General features: G+C 40.2%; 1 protein-coding gene across 1 annotated transcript in view; it reads left to right on the top strand.

Moving 5' to 3' along the window:
* The window catches only part of LOC126108650 (insulin-like growth factor 2 mRNA-binding protein 1), an 824,356-nt gene that overhangs the window by 747,556 nt on the left and 61,542 nt on the right, over positions 1-15,258 (top strand). The window contains 1 exon segment of the mRNA XM_049913959.1: positions 14,761-14,931. Coding sequence (XP_049769916.1) covers positions 14,761-14,931 — 171 coding nt within the window.

Genomic DNA, 15,258 nt, shown 5'->3' on the forward strand with positions numbered 1-15,258 from the left:
GCGGCCGCTATCTACCACAAATATCGCCAAATTCAAAAAGAGAAAAAGACTTACTTTTATTTGCCTCGATTCTTGGACACTTTTGTTTTGAAGTAATTTAGAAACATTCGTCTGGAACCGGTGTGTAATAATGGAATGATGTTTATATGTTAGCTGTCGTTTATTGATTTCCGTTTTCGAAACTATTTTGTCCTGAAATAGTCTCTTATATTGCAACAGTGTTTCATAATTGTTTTCTTCATAATTGGGTCCACAACCATTAAATGCTGGTTAAGTGTTTCGTGAAAAGGGGCAAGGTTTTCGTGGGGGACTTCTCCACAAATCATTCCGCAGTTAGACAGGGCTACGCCGCACAATGTAGAATGTACTTCCATGGAGTTCCACCAGATGGCGATGGCATCGTTTTTACAGTTTGTTGGACTTTACATCATTTATATTCGTATAAACACAAACACACACACACAGAGAGAGAGAGAGAGAGAGGGAGAGAGAGAGACCGATGCTATGTACCACCCCCTCCCTCCCACCTCCCTCCTACAAACTATCGTATGGCCGCCCTGGGTTACCAGATGGAGAATTATTTCATTCATTCATTCTCAATACCCATTTCTTTCATAACAGACCGCCTCTGATTATTTTTATTGATTTTGTTTGTGGCCAGAATCTAATAAGTGACATCAATGTCATCGCGCTACAAGCATCTACTAATTCAGAGCTTTCTTCGATGACATTTTAGGTACCTTCAAAATCCAAAAGTTTTACTAAATGAATGTTTTCAGGATACTGTTTAAGTACAACAAACAGTGAAGTATTGCGGTTAATTTTAGACCCAACATTGTTCATCTACTTCAGTGCTTTTTTAGACCGCCCCCCGCCCCTCCTAAATCCGGCGCTGACTATGTGCAATTCTGGAACGAACACGTAAGATCGGTAGTAGAGAAGGCGAATGGTAGGCTTCGGTATATTGGGAGAAAAAGTGTAGCTCATGTATAAAGGAAATCGCCACTTCATTTGTAGCGACCGATTCTTGAATACTGCTCGAGTGTTTGGGATCCCCTCCAGCTCGGGTTAAAAGAAAACAACGAAGCAATTTAGAGGCGTGCTGCTAATTTTGTTACCGCTAGGTTTGGTCAGCACGTGAGTATTACGGAAATGTTCCGCGAGCTCAAATAGGAACCCCAGGAAGGAAGACGACGTTAAGTTTCGCGAAACACTGTTGAGAAACAGTGAACTGACATTTGCAGCCGACTTCAGAACGAATCCACTGCCGTCACCGAACATTCCATGGAAGCACCATGAGTACAAGACATGAGAAATTAGGTCTGGCACGGAGACTTATAGATAGTCGTATTTCTCTCGCTTCATTTGCGATTGGAACAGGAAGGAAACGACTAGTAGTGGTACAAGGTACCCGCCTCTACGCACCTAGTTGTGGTTAATGAAGACTGGCTGTAAATGTACACTGAAGAGCTAAAGAAACTGGTACACCTGGCTAATATCGTGTAAGGCCTCCGCGACACGCAGAAGTGCCGCAACACGACGTGGCATGGACTCGTTAGTCGAGCTGGAGGCAATTGACATCATAAATCCTGCAGGGCTGTCCATAAATCCGATTGTGAGGGAGTGGCATCCCAGATATGCTCATGTCTCCGAAGTTTGGTGGCCATCGGAAGCGTTTAAACTTAGAAGAGTGTTCCCGGAGCCATTCTGTAGCAACTGTGGACGTGTGCGGTGTCATATGGTCCTTCTGGAATTGCCCAAGTCCGTGGGAATGCGCAATGCACACGAATGGATGCAGCTGACCAGACAGGATCCTTACGTACGTGTCACCTGTCAGAGTCGTATCTACACGTATCAGGAGTCTCATATCACTCCGACTGCACACGCCCCACACCATTACAGAACCTCCACCAGCTTGAACTGTCCACTGTTGACATGCAGGGTCCATGGAGTCATGAGGTTGTCTCCATACCCGTACACGTCCATCCGCTCGATACAATTTGAAACGAGTCCAATATGGGTGTTGGCCGCGCGGGATAAGCCGAGCGGTCTCAGGCGCTGCAGTCATGGACCGTGCGGCTGGTCCCGGCGGAGGTTCGAGTCCTCCCTCGGGCATGGGTGTGCGTGTTTGTCCTTAGGATAATTTAGGTTAAGTAGTGTGTAAGCTTAGGGACTGATGACCTTAGCAGTTAAGTCCCATAAGATTTCACACACATTTGAACATTTTGAGTATGGGTGTTGACGGGCCCAGGCGAGGTGTAAAGCTTTGTGTCGTGCAGTCATCAAGGGTACACGAGTGAACCTTCGACTCCGAAAGCCCGTGTCCGTGATGTTTTGTTGAATGGTTCGCACGCTGACTTTTGTTGATGGCCCAGCATTGAAATCTGCAGCAATTTGCGGAAAGGTTGCACTTCTGTCTCGTTGAACGTTTGTCTTTAGTCGTCGTCGATCCCGTTCGTGCAGGATCTTTTTCCAGCCTCAGCGATGTCGAAGATTTGATGTTTTACCGGATTCCTGATATTCACGGTACACTCGTGAAACGAGCGTACTCCATCGCTACCTCGGAGATGCTGTGTCCCACCGCTCGTGCGCCGGCTGTAACACCACGTTCAAACTCACCTAAATCTTGATAACTTGCCGTTTTAGCAGCAGTAACCGATCTAACAACTACGCCAAACACTTGTCTTGCATAGGCGTTGCCGAGCGCAGCGCCGTATTCTGCCTGTTGCATATCTGTATTTGAATACGCGTGCCTATATCAGTTTCTTTGACGCTTCAGTATAGATTGGTCTACTACATACCAATACGTTCAGAAAAGACATACTAAAACCTATATTTTTTTGGACCTTACAAATGTCTCTTTTGCTTTTGTTGTTGGCAACCGAAATTTCATGCCTTCTTTACATCTCCCACTGCCATTGATTTTGCTCCTAAAATGGCAAAACTCTATTTCTAGTGCTGCATTTCCCAATCTAATTGACTCGGCTTCACCTGATTTACTTCGACGACGCACCGTTACATTTATTTTATCTATTGATGACCGTTTCGTAACCTGTTTTCAAAACATTGCAAGTCTATTGCCGAATTACGCCATCATTATACCGAATTTTTTCTGTTTCTACCCCTTGAACTTTTATTTCCTTTCCATATTTGTTCTTAGTTCTCATTACTATTTGCTCACTGTAAAACTAGAATGATGTGAGGGGGAGGGGTGGCGATATGCAATAACCCTGTCATTTTTATTCGATTCCTATTACTTTTGCCTGGTGTCTGCGCAAGCTATAGGATAAGAAGCGCTCTTTACAAGTGCTCATTTTTAATCGTAAAGGTGTGAGTCCGTTAGCTAGTAAGCTGCTACGAGCCACTTGTAGAAGCTACTTCTGTAAGTCCTTTGACGTGGAAACGCCTCCAGCAATTTGACTTCCCCTAGTTTTCGCAACTTCCAGAAGTATCTTCCACAAGTTAGTGAAAACAGTTTGTTACAACTTGCTGCGTTTACTTTCCGAACTCGGCAGTTACTGAAGCTTCTCTCGAAATTGCAGAAGTTTTGTGCGTTCAATACCGAACCAGTGAAAGAATGCAATTCTTAATTCAGAAAGTAGAGTGCTTTCCAGTGTTGTGGGATACGAAGCGAGTCGATTTTAAGAATGGGGCTGTCAAGCAGGACACGCTGGAAAATGCTGCACCAGATTCTGAGGCAACAAATCCCGAAATACGCAAAAAAGGAAAAAAATCCCGAACTGAGCTCTCTTTTCTTGAAACTTGAAGATGTATGCCTCTATACCCACTTCTTCATCCAAACAGTTATTTCCATTAAATATCATTAAATTTATTAGTTTTTTTAAAATTTCTATTAAATTTGGTTTTGCGTAATAGTGTTTCATTGCTAATAACAATAATAGTAATAATAATGCGACAACAGTGACAGATAATCTGGTTTCTACGCACGATATTGGAAACTTCCACCTGTCTATCTCACGATGGAGCTCTATAGTGAGAACGCTTCTGTAAGCACTTACTTCATGAAATGTAATGAGGTCTGCATATAAGTTACTTCATTGGTGAATTCGCAGGGTTACGTTACGTGGCAATGAAAGCGATGCATTATCAACTCATTAATGCTGCAAAATTCGTCAATGACAATTATTAAAAACGACAACGTGCTGCAGGAAATGCATATTTCGAACGTGACAAAAGACACAGGCTTCCCAAGCGACTTGCAGAAGTAAATTTGCGCAGGAATTTTTTCTAATATAAACACCGTAACAAGTACTCGTAAAAGTTAACTGCTACTGGATACTACATGCTTCGTGCGATAGGTGAGTTACGAAAAGCACAGTGCGATAGGTGAGTTACGAAAAGCACAGTTAAGAAAAGAAGAAATGTTTGCGTGAAATAGTGGTTACAGAGGCGTACACATTTAAGTTATCAAAAGACACTATTGAACGAAGTAAAATCAGAGAACTTTGCTCGGATTAAAAACTTTCCGACAGCGACATATGTAAGTTTCGAACATCTCTTTTCTGTTGTACAGTCAAATATTCGAAAATAGGATACAAAAATGCGGCAAGCTGTATCACCCATCTTTTAATTACTCTTCGATTTTTGCAAACTGCATTTGTTAGTTTTATTAGAAATGTAATGTATTTATGTTTCTGCAAATATGAAAATATCGGTAGAATTTAAAGACATCTGTACTGTCATTCAACTTTCCTTTCTGTTAGTACAAAGTAATCGGTAAATATGTTTCACACTATCTTGTCGGCGGTGGACAGTTATATTTCCTTAGCGGTCTACTTAACTGGGAGTGCTTCACATGAAAGAACGTACAGAAGTAGCTTAGGCATGCAATTAGCAGCAGTTTACTTGCTAGTGGATACACGCTCTTAATTTAGCAAGTACTAATGAAACTTTTAATGCGGTATACGGAATCCATTAATGCGAAAAAAAAGCTACTTGTATTCCCGCGCGCGTTTTGGATTGGTCGGATGGTGCACCAATGACAGACGGCTGACGCTGCTTTTGTGACGTGTGCTGCGCGGCGGGGTTGTACTCTGGCACCTTGCCCCCACCTCCCACCACTGACACCCCTTCCCCTCGTCTGGCTGTCCCGCCTGCAGCGCTGCTATTCAGACTTTGCGGCGGGAGTTGTGCAAGGACCCTGGGCGTGCAAGTGTGTGTGCGTGTGTGATTGTGTGTGAGTGCATGCGTGCAACGTGCTCAGAAGAGAGAACGGGACGCAGGGCCGTTGCTCCAAGGAATAGTCATCGCCACCGAAACGGTCCAGGTGCGTTTTGGGCTACCTTTCCTACTACAACACTGCGTTGGCCCAGTGCCGCGGCACTCCAAAGCACACAAGCCAGCGCAGCGCGAGTTTCTCGGTTGTGCGGTCGGCCTGCGCCTTCCATGCTCTTTGTTTCCGGCGTTGCCGGCGCCACGCCATTCGCTAAGTGCCTTCCGTCCTGTGTTGCTGCCGGCTATAGGTTATATTTTTCGCCGTTTCTACACGTCGACAGCACCAATTAGTTTTTGTACGAGCATTCCTTGGGGATGTACATTTCCAGTAAAGTGTTCACTCGTTGGGTGCTGTGTTAGTTTTTGTACGTCACTGTGCGTATGGGTGCCAGGCTCTTTCTTTATCTCGCCGTGGTGCCTGCTGCTTTTTTATGTTTTTCTCTTCGGACCTCTTTGGACGGCGATGACGAAACGGGATGTGGAATTCGTTCTCACGGTAACTAAGAGGACTAAGTTGTTTATATATGTTATCGTGTGGTAACTGCCAAGATTTTTTACAGGCATTTGTGTAGTTGCATGTTGGTGTAAGATTGTCACGTGGCCATCCTAGCTTTCAGCAGACCACTGGCGTGTTTCAGGAAATGTTGAAAGCTTTGCCTCGTTTTGCAAATGATGCCGTATTATATCTCTTGGACATTGCCTCTGCCAACTGAATGGAAACACTTCACTTTACATAAATTTCAGTGCATGAAGATCTGGTATCGGGAATGAATTCCGTTACGTAAAGGGCGTGACCTTGATGCTGTTGCTTTAGAACATAAAACGCTGATTCAGAAGGACCTGTGTCTTTTGTCACGTTCGAAAAATGCATTTCCTGCAGCACGTTGTCGTTTTTAATAATTGTCATTGACGAATTTTGCAGCATTAATGAGTTGATAATGCATCTCTTTCATTGCCACGTAACGTAACCCTGCGAATTCACCAATGAAGTAACTTCTGCAGACCTCATTACATTTCATGATTTTTCTCTTGCAGCCTGCAATATAGTTATACTATGTAAAAGTACAGCCGACACGGTTTATGAACCGTCGTTTATATATATATTTATATGCACCATGGTAGTCGAAGCAAGATGCAGTGCCTCGGGTGGTGCAAGGTATACAATGTGCCGGTAGTCAGGGTATGGGCGGGGCTTTGAATGGATTCGGCATCTTGTGGAATTCAACTAGAGGTCAAGGAACTCGTCGCCGTTACGTAACAGGAAGTTGGCATGCCGGTTCATCAGTCCTCACTTTGCCCTAGTGTCCCTTAATTGCTTTTCATACTGGCATCGTGCATGGGTTGTACCGGTGGGGGGGGGGGGGGGGGGCGGCTATCCAGTTCATTCATCCACATAAATTTAAGTGATGTTACACTATCAGTTAAATACATCAACAAAACACAAGTTATGGAACGTGTATGCTTATACTTATGTCTAGAGAATTCAAAAACTACTGTCAGCTCTTAATTAAATTTTGCTGGCTCTCATTAGTCTGAAAGAATGACATCAGCGTACCACCCTTTGTGGTGACATTCGGAAATGTCTGAAATGATCTCGTTTTCCATCGCAGATCTCAGGCGTACAGTTTTCCCATAGAAAACATTTAGCAAGAGAACACATTGACTGCAGGGAAGCGACTGTCGGTCCTAAGTTTTTGAAAACAGCGGCGAGTCTCACTTATTGTAACGGGATGACATGTATTTTTAGTTAGCAGCACTTTTTTTACCAGCCCTTTATTTCGCTTTTTAAATAGCCCTTTCCTGGTAGTATACGTTTAAGAGACATACATTGACTGCCTTTTCAGTTCTATGGATTTTAATAATTTTTTAATTACCTGTGGGTAATTGTGTCTCCATTATCACGAATAAATCTGTTACAGTAATCACTGGCATTTTTGATATGGGTAGTTTAAAATGTTCCCAGAAACTTGCTGTGGTTAAGAAGTTTTACTTCTTCTGCTTTGATGAATAATGACAATGACACTTCATGTCCACCTCCATAAAATTATTTCTTATGATCTGTGAGTGGTATGAATTATTCTAAATTAATACTATCTGTAAAACTTCAAACAAGCCTCTAGGATTGGTAGAAATTAAAATCTTATTTTTCTGATGAGAGATGGGCAGAAAATGACTTTCTTGAATGCTGCTAAATTTGTATCACAGTACACTCTTAATAGCATTCAACCAGGTTGTGTGTGTGTGTGTGTGTGTGTGTGTGTGTGTGTGTGTGTGTGTGTGTGGTGTTGTGGGAGACCAATGATCAGTCTCTGTTTACCTGAGGCATGACAATAAAAATAGATGTAGGTGCTATAAAAATACTTGCTTCTGTGTACTGCTGCAGTTAGTATGTAGTGTTTCAATAAAATCCTGTTGGGCAATTTTTGTTGCTGTGTACAATGCTAGACAACCAGTTTCAGTAAGTTATCCATTTCATATTGAGCTGTTGCCAAAATCTTGCAGTGCTGCAGTATCAAAAAATTTCTGCAAAGTCTTTTGAACATGGGGTCTTTGATTTCTTATGCCTGTGAATGCTTAACTGTGCACTACCTTGTTAAGTCATTTTGATTGGATTCTAAGGTGAAGTGATTTATTGGAGATCACAAAATCTAGTGTTGTTTGTAGTGATAAAGAATTATCAATAAAATATGCTTGTATGGTCTGTTGGTTGGAGTTTTGCTTATCACTTGGCTCACATCATAATTATTTTGAGTTCCGTACTGTAACTTGAGAGCAGACTTTGAGGCCATCAACCACAAACTGCCTAATATGTGTGACTTGTATGTTGAGTAGCTCTGCACAGCAGGTAGGCTACAGTGTAGTACTGGACTCCCCAGCCCACCGTGTACTGGTCTGACTTATATCATAGGTGGAAGTCTCAGATAGATTTGCAAGGTGATTGCTTGGTTGTGAGTTGAAGCAACCAATAAATGTGAACATGGGGTAAAGATCGTGGTAACTGATGGATTTGTAGCATAGCCTGATGCCTGTGTTCTCACCATATTAAATGCATTTTTTGTTATAAAAGCTAAAATTCCAGGGTAAACATAAACCTAAATTTTGTAACAAACAAGTCTTTGGTGAATGTTTTCTCTTATCTCTACCTCTCACACAGCCTAGATAGTCTCATGCCTGCAGTATTGAAGTATAGCTGATGTATGCCGTTTACAAACTGATACATCATTCATACACTATAACATGCAGATGTTTACACAAAGGTGATAATTATATTAATATATAAAATTGAATGGAAAAGACCAATTGTCTGCAATAGCTGTATTTATTGGATTAAAAACTCTCGCAACTAGTTCCACAGCTTTTAACTTGCATCTTTTGGTGTGTATACAGATTTTTTTATAAATTAATATTTTGAATGTAGTTGTACATATCGCTTGACTAAAGTCATAATCATTTTAAGTGTGTGTTAATTTCTGTGCAGTAACTTAAGAAAAGATTGTCGAATTAGGCTGGTGTGTGAGAAACACATGTAAGCATGTCAGCTTCTGGCAGGTTCAACCGACAGCATAATCTTCTTCCTTTCAATAAGTGTTGGGTGCAAAACATTAACAATAATTTTATTCAGTGTGTTTTTACACATTAATTTTATTAGTTTTCATCATTAACTGCATTTATTTTTATTCTCCAGTCACTCCAGGACCCAATATTTTCCTGGATAACACTTACCAGGGACATTGTCCGTTAATTGACATGGGCCCATTGGAACATATTTTAATCTGTCAAGTGATGACAGTTCATCACTGTATTAACACACACCAGTCCTGTTCGTGTCATTTGTTTCATATTAAGTGGGACAGCCCCAATCTCTCTTCTATTTTAGTCACTTTCAGATTCCTAATTCCATTCCTTTGTGTTTATAGACTGGACATTACTGATGATGGTTTGTACCAGTTGAAGGCTGAGAACTTTGCAGCCACGCTAGTTGTTACTGTGGCATTCTGTGATTGCTCCCTATACATTATGACAGCATTATAAGTAACCATCTTTTGGTATGAAATTATGAACCTTATTTATTATAAATAAATAGGTCTGTTCTTGGTTGTGCATATGTGATCCACACCTGTAGTTTCTTAACCAGATGCATAATAATTTCTTCCTTATTTACATCTATTCAATCAGCACTTTGAAAATATTGTGGATAACTTTCTTTCCCCATTATTAAGGTATTAATTTATAAAACATCTGTACAGACATATACACCAGAAGATGCAAGTTAAAAGTTGCGAAACCAGGTGTGAGTGTCTCTTATTGACTTCAATAAATACACCTATAGTGGAATATTGGACTTCTCATTCAGTTTTATATTTAAAAGTTTTATCACCTGCATGTAAACACCTGCATTACTCTGCATGAATGGTTGATCAATCATGTATAATTACTTAAGCTGTGGTTGCCTTAGCTTTAAAATTATATGTATGCCTTTACTCATGTTTACCCACTCTGCCCAAAAGATTAACCCAGAACATTGCGTGCACTAAAGTGTTGTGAGGTTGGCACTTTCCAGCAACGTGTGGTTCTGTTTCTTGTATAAGCTGATAACTAGATACAAGCCTGTCCCTTTGTGAAGCCTCTGTACATTGTCTTCGTAGTTATTTTAGTTTCTATATAGATTATAACATTATTGACCACTGTATTAAAATTGGCTCCTGCCCTCAATTCTTTTATAATATACTTTTACCCACGTGTTTCCTGTAATGCTCCCAAAAATGGTGGTGCTTGCACCCATGTTAAGGTTGCTACATAGCCTCAGTTATTCCTTGGCACAATTTTTGCTCTGTCTTGTAGTTTTTCAAGGTGCTTTATAAATTTTTTAAACATTGTTCTTTCAATTCTGTTCTTGCAAATATTTTGCCAAGTTTTGCATTTGCCTCTCACTCTGTGTGGAATCTGCCCTTGAAGGTATAGCAGAACTATGAAATTTCGTAAGTTCACAAGTGCAGGAAGGAAGTAGCTTTTATAATTTGTATAGGTTAAGATATACCAACTCAGAAGTCCATACTCTGTTTATCCCTAGGGCAAAGATTTATTAGGTTTACAGTACTGACATTGTTTACATCGTGGAACAGTAGACTTACATGGGATAACTTTCATTTTGTGTGTCATTTGTTGTGGATTTCTAAGGAGATAAGCACTTGAGGACCTTTAACAATTAAAGTCAATTATGATATGTTTGGTTAGCTAAGGTAGTACCGAAACCAAATTTTAACGTAATCAATAATTTTTCCTAGGTCGCTGTGAAATTCACTTTAAGAAACACTCTCATTTTTAAAAGTTTGGACTTCAGGTAGCTGTTATGAAGAGACACAACTATAGAAACAAGTATTAAGAATTGTAAGTCTTTAATGCCAAAAGAATTAATTATAAAACTGAGAATTAGTATTTGTGTTGCTAGTGAAAATTTCGAAGACAGGGAGGGGGAAAAAAAAAAAAACGAAAGCCTTCTCAATTCGTCACCCTTTGTCTTGAAGAAGCTGTAGTATAGAGGAACCATTGTGTGCAAATATGCACATCAAAATGGTTATTGTAATTTAATGGAAATTGTGAGAATGCTTTGTAGCCCTTCGGGTTAGCCCGATGACACTTCCATCAAATCCATTAGTGTCACAAAAAGACTAAAGCATGTATAACATTGTCCAACCACACATATTTTAATCATCTAGTAACGAGGCTCATGGAGGAATAAAGGTGTGTGTGTGTGTGTGTGTGGTTTTTTTTTTTTTTTTTTTTTTTTTTTTTTTTTTTTTTTTTTTTTTTTTTTTTTTTTTTTGAGGATGTTCGTGTTATTTACAGCTTCTAATGTACTGAAATTACTTTAAAATGAAATACCAAAATTATAGAAACAGGTGTGTCAACAGTCAAAGTGCACTTATATGGTGTCTCGTGACCCTTGGATCACATGCCAATGTTGTGAACAACCCTTACGATAAAATAACAGGAACTGATTACGACAAACTGCGAGTCAGGTGTTGGCAGTCACCCAGAATGCAGTTTTGTATATAAAGTTCTGTTGGTTCAAAATTTTACCATGTTTTAATTTTCAGCAAAATTGGTAAGACATACCAAAAATGAGTTTATTGGCTGGGAGACCCTGCCTGGGATTGTTCATGTGCCTGGTGCAAGTCTTCCTATTTGATGCCATTTTGGAGAGGTGCTTTGATGAAGATGAGATTATATTTTAGGACAACTCAGACGCCTAGTCACAAGTGAAGAAATCCCCAAGCTAGCTGTGAATTTAACGCAGGACCCCATGAGCAAGGCGTGAGCCTAATCACTGAATTGTGAGCCACGGGCATGATACATACAAGTATGTTATTGCTATGATGAACATATATCTTGGGCTAAGCTGGACACAAATGTAGCACGGCAATTGAATTTTTGTGTTAAGATTAGTTGGCTTCACCAAGTCTCTGCAAAATTATCACATTCCGCCCTAAGCTTGTCCTCAAATGCTACAGATCAGTGTGTCGGCAAATTAGTTTCTTTTTCCACTCGTGTAGAAAAGAAGTGGAATTAATTTGTATCACATTTGTGGTTTTCATTAGCTGATGTATACTACCATCTAATTGGCAACAATTGACATCAAGGGATTTCCAATATTGGCAAATGAGACAAGAGCAGCACACTTTGGTCTTGTATCACAGAATGCACAAAATTAAAAAAAAAATTGACACATTTATTGGCTTCTGTCTCTAAACCAAACTTGAGACAACGTGCTACATTAGTCATCACAACCTCCGTTTCAAAAATTCGTGCCAACAGTGGTGTCATTGGTCAAAACATAACTGAGATATAGCAAAGCCCAGATCAGTCGAGAGTGTCGAATTCTTTGGGACATTTGTGTAGCTTGGTAAAGAATGAGCCCAATTCTAGGATAGGGTAGTTGTATTTTATGTACTTAATTTGTTCAGAGAGTCAGTTGAAGGTAGACAGTTTGGTATGCAGTTTGCTTTCAGCAATGTATTACAGTTTAGCCCCATCTATATTCTTGAGTTTTCTGCACCAAAATCTATGTATTCTCCTTTCTTGTCAGTTTGGCCCGCGAGCATATTCTCGTATTTCTCTTAATCGTTTAAAATATATGCAATTCCAAATGTGCAAAAGTAATTTACAGATTAATGGGCAGTCAGTAGATTGTTTTCATTGTTTGCCTGCAGTACATCTGAATATTCTTTAGTGTGCATTAAGAATATTGTAAAAAATTGAGTGAACGTCTTGCAGAATCCTCTTAAGGTAGACAGGTATTCTTACACTCTTGTGCCATTACGTATGCGCCATCTTGGTCAGTGAGAAGGGTTAACTCAGATGAACTCTAGAATTAACAACCACAGTATTAGTTGTAAACATATCAGGCAATGGAAACTCCAGGATAGAGTAATAGCAGATGCATTAAGTGATATATGTGGGCACTGGTAAACTGCGTTGCAAATAGGATTGGTACTAACTGAAGTAATGCTTGATGCTGAAGTTTTACTGCACAAATAGCAAGAATGTAGTAATTGGTAAACTTTTCTCTTTCCATGATTTGTGGGGGTGTTAGTCAGAAATTGTTTCAGAAAGGTTTGAAATTTATATATAAATGTTCGTTTGATGCCACTCAGTATCCTTATTGTCAGTTATTGGATGAATGTATTATGGGTAAGTAGCGTGCTGCGACTTATGCTGCCTTTTGTGTGTGTGTGTGTGTGTGTGTGTGTGTGTGTGTGTGTGTGTGTGTGTTTGTTTCATACAGAGTTTCTAGCCATATTTGACTTAAGTCTTTAATGTAAGGATACCTCTTAATTAGTAGATTGACAGTACTTTAAAATTTTTGAAATTTCGTCAGCTATTATATGATATATTGAAAAAATTTTAGTTGTTCATGAAAGATGTTTGAGAGAAAGCTTGCAACTGGGAATGTGCATAATTTTAGCCATTTCATAATATATATTGTTGTTCACCAAATAGAGGGGTATTGAATGGCAGACTGGCACATCTGTAAGTTGCCTTTTGGGTATTATTAAGTTATCAAACTCCTTTATCAGTGTAGAAAAAACAGACAGTGAGAGGGGGGAGGGATGGAGTATACATTAATCAACAAAACAATTGTTATGAAAATGATTTCTCCATCCCATAAGAACTCGCAGAGTTACCTCTTTGTCGTATCAGACTGCTAACATAGCTTGTACCAAGAAATATTATGTAGATGGAATGTTTTTAATGTCTACTGTTTCTGTTCTAAGAAAAATAATACTATAATTGTTGAAAGAATATTGATCGAGAAAGACACTCTAATTCTGGTTCTGGCTACACAAGGATTCCTGTTAGTGTGGAAGATATTATTTTGTATAAAAAATGGTGCGAACACCAACTGCAATCCTGTTGGGAGGATGCAGAAAATTTTTAAACCTCATGGCTGTAGACGAAACATGAGGAATTGATAAATAGTTAACGGACAGAATTTACAACAGCATAATTGGAGATAAATGAAACTTGTGGTTGTATTCACAAGTAAAAACCTTTATGTGCAGGATTGCGGAAAACTGTGCATACTAAATTCTTTTAATAAAATTGGGAACAAAATTCTGAACAGTTTGTGTTAGGGTGTTGAAACTGCATTGCTGGCTGTGGGGCATGATGGAAATGAGTATTTTTTGGTTTTATGCTGAAGCCCACTTTCACCCGGACGGGTTTGTCAGTAAGCAAAATTGGTGCATTAGGGGGACTGGGAATCCGTATTTCGTGTTTAAGAAGGCTCTTCACCCTAAATGGGTGACTATGTGGTGTGCAATGCCCAGCCATGGAATAATCGGTGTGATATAGTCCTTGATAACACGGACACTACCAAACGGCACATGAAGGTTTTGCAACATGATTATCCAAATTGACCCTAATTTCGACAAGATGTGGTTCATGACAGACAGAGCTCAACCCCATTGAAGCAGGAGAGTGTTTGATGTCCTGGAGGAGAACTTTGGAAACTGCATTCTGACTCTGGGGTACCCAGAGGCCACTGGCAAGGGCCTCGATTGGCCACCGTATTCTGCGGCTATGTAAACACGACTCCTTTTTGTGTGGCTATGTTAAAGACAAGGTGTACAGCAATAACCATTGGTAAGGTGAAAACAACCACTCTTGGGGAGGTCGTAGAGTGCATCAATATTGAGACACTTCAGCAGGCCATGCAGAATGTCACTATTCGTCTGTGCCACATAATTGCCAATGATGACTGGCATATCGAGTGTGTCGTAACATAAGTATGAATATGTGTAGTGATATCTAAATGTTTGTAACCAATTTACATGTTTTTCATATAGTTAGTCACCCTGTGTGAGGCTCCATTAGTATCAGTTGAGTTCAGTGGAAGTGAGAAAGGCAGTATTTGTTTAATAAAAGCTGTATAAAGGGAGCTACATCCATTTTGCAGCACACATCAAATTTCTCATAGGACCTTTCGGTATATTGCTAATTGGTCACTCGTGTGTGTTGCAGTGTTGGTAAGGTAGTGGTGAGCAACCTGCCCGGCCACCTGTGCCTCGAGGACGTGGAGCCTCTGCTCGTGCCTTTTGGAAACGTCCAGCAGCTGGAGAAGGTGGGCACTTCGAGGGATGGTACGACATTCTCCGTGCACGTCACCTACGACACCCACGAGCAAGCCCAGGGGTGAGGATGTGTGCCACTTGCAACATTTCTTTGCAAAATATGTGTATATTTCTACTTTTTTGTTGTTCGCAGGTCCGTAATTTGTTCGGTGATTCCTTTGGAAGGGAGTCTTTTCCCAAGTGTTATCACATTATTGTAAATGCGGGCATTCGCAAGGTGGTTGTTGTTTTTGTTTTGCATTAGGATGTAGCCTGGTGCATGTTTTTCTGCCTCATGATTCATCTTCCAGTGCTGGAGACATTCAATAAAGGGGACTGAGGCCACAGTGTACCTCTTTCTGACAAGTTAGAGGTGATGCTGTGTAATGCGAGTTCAAATGTCACAGCC

This window comes from Schistocerca cancellata, chromosome 11, assembly GCF_023864275.1.
Source record: "Schistocerca cancellata isolate TAMUIC-IGC-003103 chromosome 11, iqSchCanc2.1, whole genome shotgun sequence".
NCBI lineage: Eukaryota > Metazoa > Arthropoda > Insecta > Orthoptera > Acrididae > Schistocerca > Schistocerca cancellata.